General features: G+C 43.0%; 2 protein-coding genes across 7 annotated transcripts in view; one reads left to right on the top strand and one right to left on the bottom strand.

Moving 5' to 3' along the window:
• DDB1 (damage specific DNA binding protein 1) overlaps window positions 1–4,571 on the bottom strand; it is a 25,006-nt gene extending 20,435 nt beyond the window's left edge. For both annotated transcript variants that reach the window (XM_081837177.1, XM_081837178.1), the window contains exons 1-4: window positions 4,435–4,571; window positions 4,074–4,222; window positions 2,771–2,887; window positions 1,017–1,238 (exon numbers count right to left, since the gene is read on the bottom strand). In XM_081837177.1, the coding sequence (XP_081693303.1) occupies window positions 1,017–1,238; window positions 2,771–2,887; window positions 4,074–4,222; window positions 4,435–4,495 (549 nt within the window). In that variant the 5' untranslated portion in view covers window positions 4,496–4,571. The remainder of the gene's footprint in view (window positions 1–1,016; window positions 1,239–2,770; window positions 2,888–4,073; window positions 4,223–4,434) is intronic.
• Window positions 4,428–20,336, top strand: TKFC (triokinase and FMN cyclase). Of its 5 annotated transcripts, XM_081837255.1 has the most exons (20): window positions 4,428–4,543; window positions 5,087–5,184; window positions 6,489–6,619; window positions 7,551–7,740; window positions 8,025–8,135; window positions 8,213–8,394; window positions 8,725–8,803; window positions 9,598–9,687; window positions 10,080–10,114; window positions 10,186–10,270; window positions 10,616–10,705; window positions 11,440–11,556; window positions 12,076–12,198; window positions 14,001–14,138; window positions 15,223–15,329; window positions 16,526–16,629; window positions 16,777–16,810; window positions 18,558–18,647; window positions 19,110–19,256; window positions 20,116–20,336. In XM_081837255.1, exons 4-20 carry the CDS (start codon window positions 7,635–7,637, stop codon window positions 20,155–20,157), a joined length of 1,680 nt encoding a protein of 559 aa, XP_081693381.1. In that variant the 5' UTR covers window positions 4,428–4,543; window positions 5,087–5,184; window positions 6,489–6,619; window positions 7,551–7,634; the 3' UTR covers window positions 20,158–20,336. The 5 variants fall into 5 exon arrangements, with proteins under 5 accessions (XP_081693381.1, XP_081693379.1, XP_081693382.1 ...); XM_081837253.1 differs by lacking the exon at window positions 6,489–6,619; XM_081837254.1 differs by lacking the exon at window positions 4,428–4,543 and having other exon boundaries at window positions 4,880–5,184.

Raw genomic sequence — 20,336 nt, 5'->3', positions numbered from 1 at the left:
GGTAGCAAACCAAGCTCTAATATTATGTGGCACATACACACTGAAGCCAAGGATGGGTACAGGGAAGGATTCTTACCTACACCAATAAGGCAAGAAAAATATGTGCTGATATTTTATTGGGCCAACATGAGGAGAGCAGGAGATGCAGCTTGCAAGGGTTTCCTCTCACACACACACACCATCTAAAAGTTTTATCAGGATTTTAAACTGTAACTCAGCATGGAAAGGGGAAGAAGAGAAAGAGCCAATCTTAAATTAAAACCTGTAAAGGCTCCTAATTTGTTCTGGGGGCTGGATCAGGGCTAGCTGGAAGCACCAGATAAGACAAATCAGATGAGGGGGACCATACACAGCCCTAAAAAAATTCCCATCCCACTTTTGTAAACAATTTTAAATCCCTTATATGAGAATGAAGAGCTAAAACACATGCCTCTCATTACTGTGAAAAACATTGGCTACGTTATATTAAACAGTTTGTTGGCAGATATGTTGCTTAATAACCATTACACAAGAATGCATGGTTCATTGGGAAATAGGGCAGCAACATCGTTATACTAAGCTGGAAATATTAATACTGTCAGATCTTGCTATTTTATGAATAACCCATGTGATGGGAGTTATGTCTCACAGATGGATCTCCCTACCCCCAGATGAATAGAAAGTGCCTGAACAACAATAAAGCAAGCCAACTTGATACAGGAAAAAGAAATATCATGATTAAAAGCTTTTAAAGCAGGATTGTCACATAAGCAGGCCATTCAGTTGATATCATACGATGTAATGCAGAAAACAGAATACCAATATAAAAAGGGACAAGTTTTGCAGTCTACAAATAATAAAAACTGTGAAATATCACAAACACACACAAAATGTTTTGCTTTTTACAAGTGTGCTTTGACAGATACAAAAACCTAGACATTAGCAATAGCCCTGAATCAAAAAGTGTTCCGAGACTACTGGCCACCACTTGCTCTGCCAGCAATTTCCATTACAACACACAGACCCAATATTGGTACCTGGTAAACGAAGCAGATGGTTGGAGGCTGGCACCCATACAGGAACTTGACATCAATGACCTGCAGCTCCTCCAATCGTATGTTAAACGCCTTTAATTCCTTATTTTCCCGTTCCAGAGGAATGACCTTGAAGAGGCCATCATAGAGTCGCAGTCCTATCATCCTGCACTCTGGGTCAATTATACCAATTATACCTGTCTCCGAGGGACGACCAATACGATCCTAGAAGAAAACAGGGAAAACCATTTCAGCAAGCTTCATGTCTGATGTTGCAGTTTCAGTGAAATGTGTAGGATGGAGCCCTCTGAAATCTATCAAATTGGCTTTTGTACACTAGCTAGTGATTTCTTCTACTTCAAGTTTGAAAAAGTTTTTCCTACAACATACACTGTTCAGCTGTACCCTGTTTCTACCAGCACTAATATTTTCTCTGTTGGTATTCCTATGCCTTATAATCAGTGTCAAACAAATATTGCCAGTTTAAATATGTGACAAATGAATGATGGGTTCTGCCTTTCATTGTTAAACTAGATGCTTTATATAGTAAGTTTGTGCATGCTCAGTCCATACTTTCCAATTCTGTATTGTGTTACCCCTGTATTAGCTGTATTTGAAAAAAGTACCAGTCTGCTCTTTGCCCTTTAACACAAGCAGAATCTTCTGCTGTATGACAGCTCCTCGTAAAGATTGTCCTCATGCTGTAAAGAAATACTGGGCTGTATTTCTGTGCTGTCTTTCCATTCACAGGTGGCTTGTTGATCCAGCAGAGGCATCTTTGACCCAGTAGGAGGTAATTTTCACTAAGCCCCCCTTTCTCATATCGATTTGAAATAGATTTGAGGAGGCCAATGAAGGCTTCCAGTGTTAGAAACAGAGCTATGAAAGCTAGAAGCTAAATGACACCTTAAACCTAGGTTATGGGTGCAGCAATGGAATGTCTAAGCGTGCTTTTTTATAACAAGAATAAAAAGCTGAAAATGAATGAACTGCAGATAAAATCTTCTATTCATTTTTCACTTGGTCTAGTCCTTATCAGAAGACTGCAAAAAACAAAGTTGTGGTGTGTGTCTAAGCTGCTCCAAATGCCTCCGTATCAGAGCATGACAAAAACAAGTCCCAGTTCTCCCAGCAGTTGAAAAGGAGTTCAGACAGCCTCAGAAGCACAACACAAGTGTTGGCATGATCCCTGGCACCCTTCTCCAGCTCCAATGAGTGGCCAACCAGATACCTTCAAAAAGTCCACAAGCACGGAATGACGGCAACAGCCCTACCCCTATTTCCCCTCCTGCACGTACTCATCACTGTGCAAATATCAGCTTTCTGCAGGACAGAATTCAGTCATAGAGCGCAGGTTCATAATGACTGTTGGGATCAGACAGCAAAATGTATGTTTGATTTTGGACAGCATGAAAAGCTGGATGAGTAAAAAGAGTCAAATAAATATGAACATTATACAAGTGGTGCTGTAAACAAGCAGAGCTACAAGCACATGACAGTCATCAAAAGAAAATACACTGTAACAGTAAATCCGTAGAAGGAGACCAAGACTCAAACCCCAACGGAAAAGTGCTGAGGAGATGGCCTGTTCAGTTATCTACCCAGCAGATCGTTAGATGTAGCACAACAAGAATGGTTACCTGAACGGCATCGTTCCTTAGGTTGAACATGGACTATTAGCTTTTTGGAATATAGGCTATAGTTACACAAAAATACACAACAATGTTAAGCAGTCCTAAGTCAATCTCCCCGCTTACCTGCACATTGCCATGGGCTCGGGTGATAATGTCAATGCTCTCCCCACTTTGTTTGTATTCAAGGATGCAGGCATTATATTTTGCTGTCAGAATAAAGAGCAAATCCTTGCTCTCCCCCTTAGGAGAAACAATACAATTAGAAAGTCTTGCCAAAAAGGATTCAACTGAAAAAGCCTCTTCAACCACACCTTGGACCAGAGAACATATTTAACCTTTCATTTATTTAGAAGATTTACACTCCACTTTTCCCACAGAAACACAAAGCAGTTTACAATTTATAATACAAATAAAAAACTTGTGATGTAAACTAATGCTTTGAAAACTCTTCATTGTGTGGTTTGTTTTCCATTTAGCATTTCTTCTTTCTATGATGGACAACAGCTGCACTGACTTTAGCCTGAGTACCTCCTGAAATTCAAAGTGTAGTTCTGTCAATTTTATTTGGATGCCAGGTAGATGCATGGTGAATTAGAAAGACCATTAAAAACTCAATCACCATTTCTGAAGGTTCCTAGAAAACTTCAGTTAATGGATGACATCCATCTTGCCCCAAATGCTCCACAATGTTGCACAAGGCATTGCTCTTTTAACAGGGAGTTACTGGGGCTAGCTGGAAGGCTAGGTAGAGTCAGGGTAGTTGCTGAAGCCTTTGACAGGCTGGCAGAGCCAGATCTATCTCCTCCCTCCAGAGATCAGTCGAAGGTGGAGTCAGTTCCCAGGACTGATCTCCTCAGCAGCAACGAAAAGGAAGCCACTTTGGAAATAGCACTCTTCAAAGTCCAATCACAACTATATTAAACATGAATGGAGCAAACATGAATGCACATCAGCTCATGGCAAAGTGGCATTGAGCACATCACCCTTACGTACCAAATTCAGCCTAATCACTAGCTGTGAGAACACAGTCATACCATAAAAGCAAACATGCTTTTCAAAGGCACCCTCAAAGCAGAACTGAAACAACTCTTCCCACGTATTATTGGAAGATAAGAAAACATGCAGTTCAAACAGCTAGCAGGCAGGGGCCCCTCTGTTTTGGCTGTTTTTAATTCTGAATTTTAAGTTGTTGTAGCTAGTAGTAACACTGCACAATGGGGAGATGCAGAGCCTATTAAAAGGTGCATACTAAGCACCAACTCTGAACAGCTGGTACAAGCCAGCCAAACAAACAGCTGCAAGAAGGAGGTCATGTGGACCCCGATGCCGGGACAGTATTTGGTTGCGGCCATCCAGCTCCAGGACACAAGCAAAAGACTCTGGGTGCAAAATTCGCCCGCAGCTCGTCCCTAAGAGCAAAGCTCACCTTGGGCCGGAAGAGCTCCATGACGGCGATCTTGCCATACATGCCCACCTCCTTGACGGGCCGCAGCCCTTCCGCAGTGACCACATAGATCTCCAGGCGGGTGTTCTTGGCGATGAGCAAGTTCAGGTCCTCCGCGGAGGTGAAGTGTCCTGGGCCCGAGACAAAACATTGCGAAGTTGCCGGGGCCGCAGGGGAAGCTGCTCCTCCCGCCGCCACCGATCCTCCCCCTCCACGCGGCCCTCCTCGCTTTGGGCTTCCCCTCCACGCACCGCGGGCCGTTAACCGCCCCCTAACCGACTTCTTCCGCCCGCGCCTCCCCTCCCCCCGCTTTTCTTCCACGGCACCCCCCTCCCGCCATTACCGGTGACGCAGCTGTTGACGGCCGTGGGCTTCTGTGCCGTCACCACGTAGTTGCACGACATGGCGGTATCGGGGAGCGGGGCTGCTGAAGACCCGCGGAAGGCGACGGGGTGAGGAGGAGGAGGAGAAGGGCGGGGAGGGGAAGCGCTGGGCAGCACCGTCTCCAAAGGCCACCAACCACCTCCGGCACCAGAGAGAAAGCGCCAGAGCGCCCGCGCGCAGCGCCGGGCACCACGGGAAATTTGACGAGAGGGGCTGCTGGGGCGCGCGCGGCAGTGGCAGCGCCCTCTTCCGGTCAGAGGGGTGTAAACCTTACCACTCTCCTCCGAAAAAAAAGAAAAGGAGGCGGGGAGACTTCCCCCACCCCCTCCCGTCTGACTCCGTGCGGAGCGTGACTGGCCCTGCGCGCTACCGCCAACTGCCGGAGCTCGCGCTGCCGTCGGCCAATCGGCTTCTTTCCCCCCCCCCCGCCCCTTGTCAGGCAGGGCGCGCGTGGCTGATGCTGTGAGCCAGGCGGAGTTTGGATTGCAGGGCGAAGTCTCTCTCGCCTTCGAAAAGGGAGGCGCGTAAAGGCAGTAGTGACAGCCACACGGTGGCCAGAAGCGACTTCGCCTCTCGCCCCTGAGCAGCCGCCGTCTCTCTCTCTCCCTCAGGAGCAGGAGGTGTCCCTCCTCGCCTCGGCCGCAGGCTCTCGGAGCATCCTGCTGAGCTTGGCAGCCCGGAGTCGCAGCTCCAGAGGGGCAGCATGCAGGTGAGACCCGGAAACGTCTGGTCTCCGTGAGGCTGAGGGAAGGGATGGTATTGCGTTTCTGTCCCACTCCTCTTAAAACCCCTGTGAGGTAGGCGCTAGCCTGAGCGTGGCCCCAACTGACCCATGAAGCCTATGGCTGAGTTTGGGACTTGGGCTAGAAAACTGTGCTTCAGATCCAGCACTGCTGCCCTTGCACTGTGTCTGCCTCAGTCAGAGCAGAGAATTGGTTTTGGTCAGCTGTGTTTGTGCGATCACTGGAAAGCAAGGGAAAGAGTCCCTCCCATTAAGTCTCTGAAGCCCTGCGGACTGAGGTAAAGCATCCGAAACAGGGCAACTTGTGACTTGGGAATCAAACGTCAGTCTCTTTGTATCGGTCCCTTGCAATGTTTGTATTCTGCCTTTGTGTTCACTCAGGAATATTCAGGACACCTTAGGGTACAAAGAAATAATAAAGCAAGTATATACAGTGTTAGAAGCCCAGTCAAATGACTATGAAGCTAATGGAGCTAACAAAAGAGAGGTGTCGGAATGCTTGGGGTGGGGACCTGATGGTTTGCAGAAGTAGAAAATATATTGGGGTGATGGGAAACTAAACAACTCAATGAGGACGGAAGGACTGAGCATGTGATTAGTGGCCACAGAATCCCACTGATGGGGGGAGACAGAAAAACAGAGAGATTGAATATCCTGAAAGAAGGCATAGCTGGCTGAAACTCTGAAAAGGGATATTCTACACTGCAACATTTTGTGGCAGCTCCCACTTGTATAGCTCTGAAGGGCACACTGGCTAATAATTATCAATTAATAATGCAGTCAGAAGACTCAGCAGATAATTAAATGCACTGAAGCAGAAAATCAGGACCAGAGTCCAAACTCGGCTACTAGCCATGCCAAATGTTTGCTTAAAGTTTAACAACAGGAGTTTGACCTGGTGCCTAAAAGTGAGCATGGAGGAAGCCAGACACATCTCCCTGGGCAGCAAATTGTCAATTCCTCATTTTCTTTTGGTGGGTTATGTCTCCGCTGTGACCATTTGAACCATTTTGCATTACCTGGATGTGACTTTGGGGCCCATAGTATATATGATTTCAGAAGATTAAGTCTAAGACCCAGGGGTTACAGGGAAATATCTACTTCTACAGGGTCTGTTACATAAAAATGTTGTGGAGACTTCATAAAGAAACCCTTTTACCTTCCTTCTGGCCTTAGAAGTGGCTACCAGATATTGCTCTAGAATGAGCCACCTGCACAAACATGAAGCAACACTAGGAAAGCTGCACACATGGTTTTGTTCTTCTTTCTAGCCCCAAGCTAAAAGAAAAACCAAAAAAGCAAGTGCAGCATCTATAACATTCTGAAGACTGGATGTGGATATTTCTCAACCATTAAGAGTCTGCAACTCTTTAGGACTAGGAGGGAATATGAGAAGTGTCAGGTGATGTTGTCACAGACTAATACTGTTGCAGTTGCATGACCAGCTCTTGATGACCTGGAATTAGTTATTTGTTGCTACAGGTGACCAAATGACTACTAAATTACAATACTGTTGAATGACTAACATACTGTTACCTACTTCGCCTTCATGTTCTAAAGACCTCCGAATCACAGTAACTGGTGTGTCTGCCTCTGTTCTGTGGAACAGAATTCCTGTCAGGCTATGACAGACACCTGCTATCTGCATGTTTGGCTGTCTAATTAGTATTGTTTTTAAATTTATCTGTTATATTCTGTGTTTTTAGCTGTTTTTGTTGCATTTGTGCACCTGGTGACGTTTGTGGAAGTCAATGTAATAATAATGCTTTAGGATAAAGCAGGCTGGAAGTCTCAAAAAGTTAAATGGAAAATATATTGGGTACAACTTTAGACAAAGAGTGAACGTGTCAAAATTATGCTTTCATTGTTACATAAAACTCAGTTTTGATTCACAGCTGCTGCTCTTTCTGCTAATGTGGAGGAACAGTTTTTTCGTGGACAGCTAACAAATTCTACCAATGTAATGATTGTCTGTGGCATGACAGAAAGCATGGAAACTGAATGACCCCATCCTTCATATTTTTTGAAAGCAATATCAGGTGGTAAATATTAATGAATGCGTGTGCTAGTTACTTTTGTGTTCTGCCTTTTCACTCTGCTATTCAGAGGTGTTTGACATGGGAAATGCATGGGCTCAAGCATTATACACAGCTTGCATGTGTCTCTTGCAATAATTCTTTTTTTAGATATTACAACAAAATCATGAATCACTGGTACAATTGCTTATAAGCACTTGTAGTGTCTGAAGCTGGTTGGACAGTCATGAACTAGAAACTACCTCCATGTGGAAGGCTGTGCATATGAGAAACTTTTGTGATGTTTTCCTATTCTAGGGTTCAAAGAAGCTAGTGAACACAATTCTGGGTTGTGCAGACGATGCATTGGCTGGAACAGTGGCTTGTAATCCTCATCTCCAGATGCTGCATGGACACAGAGTGGCATTACGTGCTGACTTGGAGAATCTGCGGGGCAAAGTGGCACTTATTTCTGGAGGTGGTTCAGGACATGAGCCTGCACATGCAGGTTAGTGGGATCAACGTTATGGGAGCTTTGAGTCTGGGGGAGAGAGTTTCAATCTGGTTTCCCTCACTTCACTTGACACTGGCATTTCATGAATACAAAGAGAAGAGGGCATCCTGTGACTCCATATTTCTGGACACCATGAACTGAAAACATTTGTGCCACAGTTCTCCTGGCAGCTGTAGGATTCAGTTATTGGAGTTAAGATAAACAGCCACAGAATTAGAGTGTGAGCAAGATGCTCCCAAAGCAGATGCAATACCGCCATGCCTGTCTTCTTTCCTCAGGGTACATCGGGAAGGGAATGCTCACTGGAGTGGTAGCTGGTCCAGTATTCACTTCACCTGCAGTGGGTAGCATTTTAGCAGCAATTCGGGCTGTGAGGCAAGCTGGTGCAGGTATGGCATCATTTTTGGGAGATGAACATCTCTCTTGAGGGAGGAATATCACAATTCAAACCATCTCTCTTCTGTAGTTGGGACACTGCTAATAGTGAAGAACTATACTGGGGACCGTCTGAACTTTGGGCTGGCATTGGAACAAGCACGGGCAGAAGGGGCTTCTGTGGAGATGGTGGTTATTGGTGATGACTGTGCCTTTACCAAACAGAAGAAGGCTGGCAGGAGAGGACTATGTGGCACAGTGTTAATACACAAGGTAGGAATCATCCATTCCCAAATTCAGACCCAACATTGTCATTGACTCAGGACCCCAGTGTACAGTAGTATTACCAAAGTGCAAATAATGCTTTGAGGCCTAAGAATGTTGTAGAGTATGAGGTGCCCATAGGCATTCCTCCCTGCAAATTGTGCCTGAACTCCAAGCCACATAAAAGCATGATTCTTCACACAGCCATTCTTCTCCTTTAGTCCTGACACACCTGGCTTTGTCCCTGTAGTATGAAGTGAAGGAATGTATGCTAATCTGCTGTAATCCTTTTGTTGAGAAATCAAAGCAACATTTTTCCTTACAGTTGTTTATGTTTAGGTAGCTGGGGCTCTGTCTGAGGCAGGTTGTGGTCTGAGTGCAATTGCTCGCAAGGTTACTGCTGTTGCACACTCAATGGGTAAGTGTTTAAGTAGCTCTCTTTGGGGGATAAGCATCTGGCCAAAGGCTACATTATTCTTTGACACTTGGCAAATCAAGCAGTCTAGCAAGGTCATGCTGGCTAAATTTATTATGCTGTCTTTTATAGGGTTTATGGTTTTGACATGCAGTGAATGTATTGAAGATTTAAAATTAAAGATCTCTGAAAGAAAGAGAGCCCCAATTTGGTTGGCTGAACCTTTGTGGTTAGTGTATAAGATTTGGACTCAGCATTCACCATTGCCTAGTTTAACCTCCCACACAGGATTGTTGTGAGGATTAAATGGGGAGAACCATATACACCACCTTCAGGTCATTGGAGGAAAAGGTGAGGTATAAGAACTTGAGAAGAGCACTGATGGGTCAGATCAAAGACCTATCTGTCCAGCTATGTGGTCCCTAAGTTCCCAACCAGATGCCTTTGGGAATTCCATAAGCAGAACAGAGGTGCAATAAGACACTGCTACTTATGATCTCTAATAACTGGTATTCAGAAACATGCTGCCTCTGATAATGCAGGTAAAATAGCTATCATGATTAGCAGCCATTGATAGCTTGATATAAGTTTAATTAATATGAACAAATAATGTTTCTGTAATTAGCAGGTGATCCTCAAGAGTGCACCTTTTAATCCAAAACTACATTGCAATATTGTAGTATCATTTAGAGTTGTGCATTGTAACCCAGGGCATAAGCAGAACATGCACTTTTGTTTATTTTCTTGTACTGGTGCTGAAACATCTGTATGGAAGGTGGCATTTTATTTTTGCACAGGCACCCTTGGAGTTAGTCTAACCCCCTGCAGTGTTCCTGGATCTAGACCTACCTTCCAGCTTGCTGATGATGAACTTGAGCTAGGCTTAGGTGAGGAATGTGTTTCCATCTACTTCTTTAGAATGTCCTCATGAGCATTGTCTCTTTGGGACTGCATGCTGTTTGTTTTGGGACTCTGTCCATGCTCTGAGTTATTAGTTGTGACCAGTTCCATTCCATCATTGCAGCCATAGGAGTCAGTCTGAGGCACTATCGCCTATGATTCATGGGTATTCATTATCAGTCAGACACTAAAGGGCACAGATATGTTCTTTCACTATTTTTCTTTTGTGTGTAGCTTGAGTTCACTGGCTATATATCACTGACTAGCATGACTAGGATTTCATCAATTACTGCCCTTAAACTCAGTCATCTTCTATTTAGAAAGAAGATAGTCATGGCAGGTGCCATAACTGATATCTGCTATCTTGCTCTCTCTGTAGGAATCCATGGTGAAGCAGGTGTGCGCAGGATGAAGGTAAGTAGCCTGTCACCTTTTTTCTAATGAAGAAGCACAACCCTGCCCCCTTACACATGTCCTCTTCACAGATAACATCAGCAGATCAGGTTGTCAAAATAATGCTGGATCACATGACCAGTCACTCCAATGCTTCACGTGTGCGACTCAAGTCTGGTGAGTAACAATTTTGAGGCTGGCCTATATAATATTCCTTCTACTCTGAGGAATCTGGGAATATTTTTTTCTGTGGCTATTTTTCTATACCTGAGCTGTAATATCTATACAGTACAATATATACAAAAATGCTTGTAAAATCACGTCATGTAGTAAATTTCTATTACAATATCAGCAATTGCTGGAATGGAGATTTACTGTGTGATTGGGCAGTCATTGATCAGTAGATCCAGATGTTAGCCCAGATGTGGAGAAATAGCCATGCAGAAGATTTTTATATCACCGTTTGCATATTAAGTATAGTGTGCAGATTAGTCTTCAATCTTACTTTGGTTTGGCTTTCAGGTGCTTCTGTAGTCTTGATGGTGAACAATTTGGGTGGGTTATCCTACCTTGAATTAAGTGTAGTGGCTGGGTCTGCTGTGCGTTGTCTTGGTAAGTTTCCCTTGTTAGAATATTGGTTAAGTGAGATTGTCTAATTCTGCACTGTGTAAAATTAAAAAATATGCAAAATTACATAAATGAGGCCTGTAAAATACCAGATTGCCTGAGGTGAGAACAGCATTTGGAGCATGCTTAATTGTGCAAAACTAGCATTTAACGTTTAGAGTGATGCCTAGAAGTTTAGAATACTTACGATGCAGATTATATGTAGTTGTTTGATAAAGCTCATCACATTTTACTTATTAGATCAGCTTTATAAAAACTCATCTTTTCCAACACCCAAGGCGGGATGATTCAGCAGTAGAGCACATGCTGTCCAGACTAGTATGCCACAAGCTAAGAGTAGGTGCAGTGTGTAAAAAAAAGAAAGAAAAAGAAAACATAGAAAAAATGGCTTGAAATATAATGAAATAAATCACACACTAAAAAAACAGGGCACCAATCAGCTACTGGGGACAGTAGCTTCACAGTTCCAGATATGACAGCAGAACATTGAAGCTTAATTTGGTGTATCTCCACCAAACATTATATCACTGTGGGACATCAGTATGCCATGTTCTGCAAGACGGGGATATATTGGGAAGAACCTTTATGATATCAGAGGATCACACAGATGTTCAGGAAAAAAATGCACAATACCTTTCATAAATCCATCTGGCTCCACCCTGGCAGAGATGTAATGTTCCTAATCATGCTTCTTAGTTTCTCTTGCTTCATCACTACAGAGAGCAGGGGCATCCATATTGCCCGAGTTTTTGTTGGCTCCTTTATGACTGCACTGGAAATGGCAGGTGTCTCCCTTACTCTTTTGCTTGTAGATGATGAGCTGTTGACTCTCATTGGTGAGTTCTTGAGATACCAGTTTTCTTCTCAAATTTGCAACTTGAAAATAAGTTGTGACTTAATTGATCAGGGTGTGTGTATGTGGTATATATCCCGAAAATATGTATTACGTGTTGGAGGCTCATTTTCTTCCTGATAATGAGTAAATTCTCTTTCCAATACAGATAAAATAGATAGTACAAATTAGATTATTTCCCTTGATCCAAATGGCAGAATTTCCTGACAGTTTGACCGAATGTCTCCAGCTTGCTATAAGCCCAGTGATGACACACAATAACTCCAAAATAAATAAATTTGAACTTCCCATTAATAATATAAGTCCTGTCTTGTCAGACTGCCCAATTCTGTTATGTTGGGCTTGGTTATTTGGGGTTCATAACCAGACTTTTGTGGCTTCTGCTAAGAAAAATGCTGATGATTTTCAAGAGTCCATGTGTTGAGGACTTCATGGATATGAACCAATGGTGTTGTGAAATAATCAGCAATTGTATTTCACAGTCTTGTATTCCAAATTCTAGATTCTGACACTACAGCTGTTGCGTGGTCACAACCTGCCAAGGTGCATGTGTCAGGCCAGAAAAGAGTGAGAGAGTCAGTAGCACCCAAGGAAGAGGAGGAAGAGGAGTCTTTTCCATTTAGAGGTACAGGCTGAAGCATCATCTCTCTCTCTCTGAGAAATTTCTTGCCAGATTCATCCTGTCTAGTGAGACTGTGATTCTGGCTTTGTGATGGCAGAATGCCCTTCTCTCAAGAAGCATTGAGAGTGAACGTAATCTGGAGACACAAGCAGCACCAACAGGAGCCATTGTGTCCTGTTTGAAGGACTGGGTGAGCAAAAGGCTGGTCAGGACAGTAAATGCCTTTTTGCCAGAAATGTTGGCTTCTGTTTTGCTTCACTCTTGTTCTCTCATTATCTGTATGACATAGAAAACAAAAATCCTTTTATACCCCAGTTTCTTCATCTGTAAGTTAATGATAATGCATTCCTAGGTAGTAGTATTTGTAGTGTTTCTTTCTACATATGCAAGCAATTGGATGTAGAATCATAGAATCATAGAGTTGGAAGAGACCACAAGGGCCATCGAGTCCAACCCTCTGCCAAGCAGGAAACACCATCAGAGCACTCCTGACATATGGTTGTCAAGCCTCTGCTTAAAGACCTCCAAAGAAGGAGACTCCACCACACTCCTTGGCAGCAAATTCCACTGTCGAACAGCTCTTACTGTCAGGAAGTTCTTCCTAATGTTTAGGTGGAATCTTCTTTCTTGTAGTTTGGAACCATTGCTTCTCTGGAGCAGCAGAAAACAACCTTTCTCCCTCCTCTATGTGACATCCTTTTATATATTTGAACATGGCTATCATATCACCCCTTAACCTCCTCTTCTCCAGGCTAAACATGCCCAGCTCCCTTAGCCGTTCCTCATAAGGCATCGTTTCCAGGCCTTTGACCATTTTGGTTGCCCTCCTCTGGACACGTTCCAGTTTGTCAGTGTCCTTCTTGAACTGTGGTGCCCAGAACTGGACACAGTCCTCCAGGTGAGGTCTGACCAGAGCAGAATACAGTGGCACTATTACTTCCCTTGATCTAGATGCTCTACTCCTATTGATGCAGCCCAGAATTGCACTGGCTTTTTTTAGCTTTTTAAGCTGTGTTTATCTGTGAGCTTAAGGGACGCGGGTGGTGCTGTGGGTAAAACCTCAGCGCTTAGCACTTGCCGATCGCATGGTCGGCGGTTCGAATCCCCGCGGCGGGGTGCGCTCCCGTCGTTCGGTCCCAGCGCCTGCCAACCTAGCAGTTCGAAAGCACCCCCGGGTGCAAGTAGATAAATAGGGACCGCTTACCAGCGGGAAGGTAAACGGCTTTTCCGTGTGCTGCTCTAGTGCCTGTTCGCCGGAGCAGCTTCGTCACGCTGGCCACGTGACCCGGAAGTGTCAGCGGACAGCGCTGGCTCCCACCCTATAGAGTGAGATGAGTGCACAACCCTAGAGTCTGGCAAGACTGGCCCGTACGGGCAGGGGTACCTTTACCTTTACCTTTATCTGTGAGCTTGCCTTTCTGTTTCTGCACCAGTTAATCCATGTATATTTGTGATGACTTCAGCATAAAGTGACTTATACACATGACTGGGCCATCATAGATCAAATATCACATGCAGAATGTTTCATATTACTTTATTCATTTCAAATACAGAACTCTTCAGCTGAATCATTACAGATTTTCAGCTGTTTCATAAGGTGCTAAGTAAACAAGTGATGAAAAAGCCAGCATGAACTGAAATAGCCTGTTAATAAAGTAATATGTTTGGATAGAGTTTACCCTTACACTCACACATTATATGAAAGGGAAATGCATAGCAACATCAGTACTTGCTCTGTAAGACAAAACGTGAAACTGGGAGCATTTCTACTATTGAAATGAAATAGCTATTCCCATTTCGTTTAGCACCAGCCACCCCCTACATGAGAGCAGTTCTAGAGAAGGTGTGCAACACACTGCTGAACCTACAAGAGGAGCTCAATGATCTAGATCGGGCCGCAGGTGATGGAGACTGTGGCAGCACACATGCACGAGCTGCCAGAGGTTAGTGCTCTTCCGACAACTCCCTTCCTATTTTTGGAGCACATAACCTCAGCTTGTGTTCCATTATAGACTTGGGGTTGTAAGTTAAATGAATAAAGACACTGGTGTACTACTTTTCTGAAGAACAGAGAGAATATGAGCTGGATGGATTATATATGCTGTTTGATGATATGTTGATAAAAAGTGTGTTGGAATCCACAGGGTTCCATCTTATCCCCTATGCTATTTAACATCTATATGAAGCCTCTGGGCCGTATTTCTGATTGTAGGTTATTTTAAATGTTTTTAATGTTGCACTTTAAATTGTTGTAAATCATCCCAGGGTGCTGAAGGGTGGGCAATAAATTAAAATAATAATAATATTGTTAAGCTAAAAAAGAGCAAAGAATATGCTGAAAGGTGCTAAATTTGTTCCGGTTCAGTAGGTAACAGAAGACTTGGTGGCCTACGTAAAATGCCTTCCTGAATCTTCCTGCTTCTAAAGGACTCTTCAGAGATGCCATAGATTGAATATGATAAAAAGGTGTTGGTGTAGGAAAACTATGTACTCTGACTGAAAAAGGTTGTTGAGATCTTTTCCCTTGATGCTTCAAATTACCATACTAATTGAGACATATCTTCAGAATTGCTTTATAGGCTTAGTCTTCGCTCTTTTTGGGACCTGTGTTGTTGAAAAATGCAATTGATTGCAAAATTAGTGAGGGCTCCTCCAGACATCCTTTTTATTGTATATTCATGATTATTTGTGTTCTTGATCCTAATAGAGTTGTCCCAAGCTTTGGGATGGTCATACTGCTTCAGTTCCAATCAGTGCATACATATCCTGTGCTGAAAACCTGTGGCTCTTTTTAACAAATGATTAAAATGTTCATTTTTGTTCTTCTTTGTTGCATGATAGCCTCTCCAGACATCAGTAATGTGGTAGCATTGGAGAAGCATCACAGCAGAATAAATCCGCCATTTATGCACTATTACCGTGTTTAAAAACATTTTGCAGAATACACCTGCAATGAACACCAGTCTGGAGGGGCCCTTAGCCAGATGGGAGACTGTCAATTTTAACCAGTGAGTGTTGTTTCCTCAGCAATCCAGGAATGGGTGGAGTCAAAACCTCTACCACTGTACCCCTCTCAGCTGCTCTCTGCCCTAGCAAAGTTACTGCTGGAGAAGATGGGGGGTTCTTCGGGGGCGGTGAGTGTTAAGAGAATTTGGATAACCTGTTTAAGGTTGCTCCTTGCTATTATGTAAGGGTGATTGGTACTACTAGAATTTGTGTGTGTAGTGGGAGAAGGAGCAACAGTTAGGAAAAAGTAGCAAATAAGCGTTTTTATTGCTGACACGTATTCTTTAAAAATGTGGCTCATGTTAGGATACGGGGTGGGAGATGATCAGAATATTTTAAACACTTTCACATGGAGAAACTGGGAGCTTCCTCGTTGTGAGACTTAAACTAGCCCTACAACAAGTAACTCTTTAGAGTGCAATACTGTTTCTCTTTCTCATCAATAAATGCTCTTTTGGTGAGAAATTAAGTTTTTTAATTATAATATCTAACATACAGAACCGGCATATTCTCATAACTTAAAAATTTAAGCTTTTACTAAATTGGAGCAAACTTGTATGCATCTAGTAGTTCCAAAATACACTGAAACTATTTCCACTGAGAAATTTAAATGTAGTCTATTCATGCAACAGACAGTTGTAGTAGAACAGACTGTGCTACTTCAGAGGTGGGGCACATTTTGGAAAGAAGCTCTAGCATAAAAGGAGTACGGTTAGGCTAATTTCTATTTACAAAATGTTTTTAGTGTAGAGAATCATGCACAAATGTGATCTCTTGCCTACAATCAGAAGTGCTACAGTCCATTTTACTACCTCAGGGGTCTAGTCCATCTCATTCTGTTGTGTTTAGAGGTCAAAAGCTATCACAAAGGGAATTCATGAAGCAACAGTGTTGGACAATGGAGACACAGGTTTATATCCCCTTTTGTCTGATACTCAGTGGGTGCCTTTGTGGTTAGTTAGTCTCACAACATGGCAGATATGCAGATAGAAAAGATGTGTCATAGACCTTGGAACTAGGGTGGGCTGTAATAATTTGTTTTACTAGGGCCACTGAATTCTGATTTTGATCTGATAGCTCTTAGACTACCTTGACTATAGAAACTTTATTAAAAGGTTATTTGTTAAGATGCTTTTTGCTAAAAAGAAGTTCCATTCATCTTATTTTGTTAGATTTTATTGCGTTTTAAATGATTTTCTGCCTCAAGCTGTAGGAATAGATAAGGTGGAAATTGTAATATGCTAAAGAGAAATGCTGCATTTGATTATTGTATTATTATTACCCTAGACTTTATCAGAGATGAAACCACTTTGTTTTCTTACAGCTCTATGGACTGTTTCTAACAGCAGCTGCTCAGCCCCTACGGAGTGATGATGAATTGGCAACTTGGTCAGCGGCCGTGGATGCTGGTATTGATGCCATGATGCGGTGAGTGTGACCCTTACATGACTACAGCAGAGTAATTATACATGTGTTCCCCTGCTACTTCCATCTTTGCTATATGAGTGAGACTGTCTCTACAGTGGGAGGGATACACATGTGGAACCTATACTACTAACTGTATTCATCTGACAGGTATGGAGGAGCTGCACCTGGAGACAGAACTATGGTGAGTAATATGCCCTAGCACTGCCCTTCATTAAGGCCCCTTCCATTCCAACTATTTGCTGCATATCTGCAGTGTCCCAGGAACTAATTTTAGGGGATATCTACACAATGTCATGCTTGAGTTGTTGCCTTGTTAATTCAGATTTACCGATAATACCAGCATAGATGCAAAAATTCCAAAGGTATGACTTTGAATTTTTGGCAACAGTTTGTTTCTGGGGTGTTATAACACTTCTGAAGGTTGCTCCACTGCCATGCTGCCTCACTTGTGGTTTGGCATAGAAGGACTTGTGGTTTGGCATAGAAGGACAGATTAGAGAACTGGGCCAAAACAAACAAGATGAATTTTAACAGGGAGAAATGTAAAGTATTGCACTTGGGCAAAAAAAGGTTTAGCAAACTTGGGCAAAAAAAAAGAGAGGCACAAATACAAGATGGGTGACACCTGGCTTGAGAGCAGTACATGTGAAAAGGATCTAGGAGTCTTGGTTGTCCACAAACTTGACATGAGCCAACAGTGTGACGCGGCAGCTAAAAAAGCCAATTCAATTCTGGGCTGCATCAATAGGAGTATAGCATCTAGATCAAGGGAAGTAATAGTGCCACTGTATTCTGCTCTGGTCAGACCTCACCTGGAGTACTGTGTCCAGTTCTGGGCACCACAGTTCAAGAAGGACACTGACAAACTGGAACGTGTCCAGAGGAGGGCAACCAAAATGGTCAAAGGCCTGGAAACGATGCCTTATGAGGAACGGCTAAGGGAGCTGGGCATGTTTAGCCTGGAGAAGAGGAGGTTAAGGGGTGATATGATGATATGATAGCCATGTTCAAATATATAAAAGGATGTCACATAGAGGAGGGAGAAAGGTTGTTTTCTGCTGCTCCAGAGAAGCGGACACGGAGCAATGGTTCCAAACTACAAGAAAGAAGATTCCACCTAAACATTAGGAAGAACTTCCTGACAGTAAGAGCTGTTCGACAGTGGAATTTGCTGCCAAGGAGTGTGGTGGAGTCTCCTTCTTTGGAGGTCTTTAAGCAGAGGCTTGACAACCATATGTCAGGAGTGCTCTGATGGTGTTTCCTGCTTGGCAGGGGGTTGGACTCGATGGCCCTTGTGGTCTCTTCCAACTCTATGATTCTATGACACACTTGAGTCATTGTATTTCAAGGAACAGCCATGGCAGGTTGTTACTCTTGCTTTGATGTGAAGTATGGAGAAAGGAGGGTCTGTGCTCGAAGAAAATGGGTACTCTCAGACATGGTGCAGATGGGATACCATGAATGCAAAAACACAAAATTCAGGAAGGTATGAGCAGTGTCATGCTATCCCATAAGAGCAGAATGAGAAGGGAAAGAAATCAGGAGAAGCACCTGAAATTTCTTCTTCTGCCATGGAGCTAGCTCAAGGCAAAGGTGACACCACTTGTTTTTTGGCTTTACTTAGCAGTCATGGCTTACAGTCTTAACTATGGTTACTTTAGAATGCTTCACACATCTGCACATGCCAGACACTTGACACTAGCAAATTAGTGTAGTGTTAATTAGCACAATTTATCTAAACAATAGTTACCAACATTAACTTGCCTTGTCCAGAATGTATGGAATATTTCCCATAACATTCAGTTTCAGCAAACATTTCCAGGTGTTCAAGGTTCAGATAGGAGACTATCCCTGTCAAGATAATGACTGTCCATAACTAGCCCTGATAGAGCTATTGTCCTCTTAATTATTCTTTGTCTCTTTGCTAGCTGGATTCACTCTGTGCTGCTGCTGAGCAGCTCAGAGCTCTGAAGAACCCACAGACTAATCCACTGAAGGTTCTGACCAAAGCTGTAGAAGTGAGTATGTTAATGGACCTACAACCCAAAGTGTAAACAACAACAACACCCTTTTGCATCATTTAGGAAGATGAGAGCAGGGAACTATAAGCAAGTTTTCTCAGGTTATAGATATGTAGTATATGTCCCATATCTGTAGTTCTGTGTATTCTCATATTGTCTAATCAGCATAAGTCTTATTATCAGGCACACAGTATCAATTTCACTAATAGTCCATCTGCAATCTGAAAAATTACCAAACACTTAAAATCATTAGGCAAAATCCTAAAGTTGTTTGTTTGCAGCATTAGGACTAAAAGGCATCACATCACAACAGAAATGGGGAGGACTAGTGTCCAGATGAGGGATTATGGTTTCAAATTTAGAAGCATTTGAAAGTTTTTGGTGGTATCTATCTACTCTTAATTCCTTGCAAATGGTGAGCACATAGGTATCTGTTTCTCCTCTTGCTTTTTTCTGCAGGAGGCAGAGGCTGCTGCTGAGTCTACAAAACATATGGAAGCAGCTGCAGGCCGGGCCAGTTACATTGGCTCATCCCGCCTAAATCGACCAGACCCTGGAGCTGTAGCAGCTGCAGCTATTCTTCGTGCAGTGATGGAAGGATTGCAGGTTAAAACAATTTAATTTAGTGGTGATTAATTTATTGTATATATTTATAAAAGTATATACCCCTAAATCCCAAAACATATCAAAGCGATTTCCAACATTTAAAAGATAAAAACTACATTAAAAAAGCAAATATAAAAACTAATTTAAAAGAAAAAGAAGTTAAAAACAAGCATAAATAAACCATGGTGGAAGATGAACTCTTAATTGTCTGCATAAGCCTGGTGAAATAAAAAGGTTTTCAGCAGGCATTTAGAAGATGGCACAGAAGGTGCCTGCTGAAACTCTCTTGGCAGAGTATTCCAAAGGACTGGGCCAGTGACACTAAGGGTTTGGTTTCTCATTGTTGTCAAATGAGCCTCACCAACTCAGGGAACACTCCTGCTGCTAATCTCAAAGGGATATAAAGGTTCAGGCGATCCCTGAGGTACCCTGGACCTAAGTTGTAGTGAAGCAGGCTATTCTGCTGCCTCTATTGTATCCTCGAAGAGCCATGCAGCAGAATTGTTTTGAGTGTTCCAGAGTATGGTTGTACCAGAAGTTGGCAGCATGCTGTGAGCCATTTGCACAATGCTTTGGGGATAAAATCACGCAGCTCTGTAGTGCCTTGGATGTCACTGTTACTGCAACTCTAGTTGAGGTGCCCATTGCAGTACTCTGTGGGGTCAATTTCAATTTATATGGCTTGATGATGTGGACAGAACTCTTACAATGATGTGACCAGCTTCTTGCTCGACTGCCCATCCTGACTGGCAAAAGCTGGTTGGGAGGGGTCCTGGGTGCAGTGATACCTCCTTCCTTTGATTTAGCTCATAATTCAAGACTTGCTAAAATGTTGAATCACCATTCCTCTCCTGTGCAGGGCTCTCCATTGAATCGAAGTAGCTTCAGAATGGCAACATGATGTTCTTATAGTACCTTGCTTCTAATACTTCAGGCTCAAGAGCATCCTTGCAGTGAATAGTATCTGGTGTTTCTGTAACCCCATGCATAAGTACAGGTCTATGCTTTATATTCTTAGTTTTGAGATCATTACTTTGTACTTTATGAAATTTGGCTGTAATAAAGAGTCCTATCTTTGGA

Source organism: Podarcis erhardii, assembly GCF_964252035.2.
Source record: "Podarcis erhardii genome assembly, chromosome: 1".
Lineage (NCBI taxonomy): Eukaryota > Metazoa > Chordata > Lepidosauria > Squamata > Lacertidae > Podarcis > Podarcis erhardii.
Note: the sequence above shows the minus strand (reverse complement) of the source record. Positions and strands in the feature narration are given on the sequence as shown.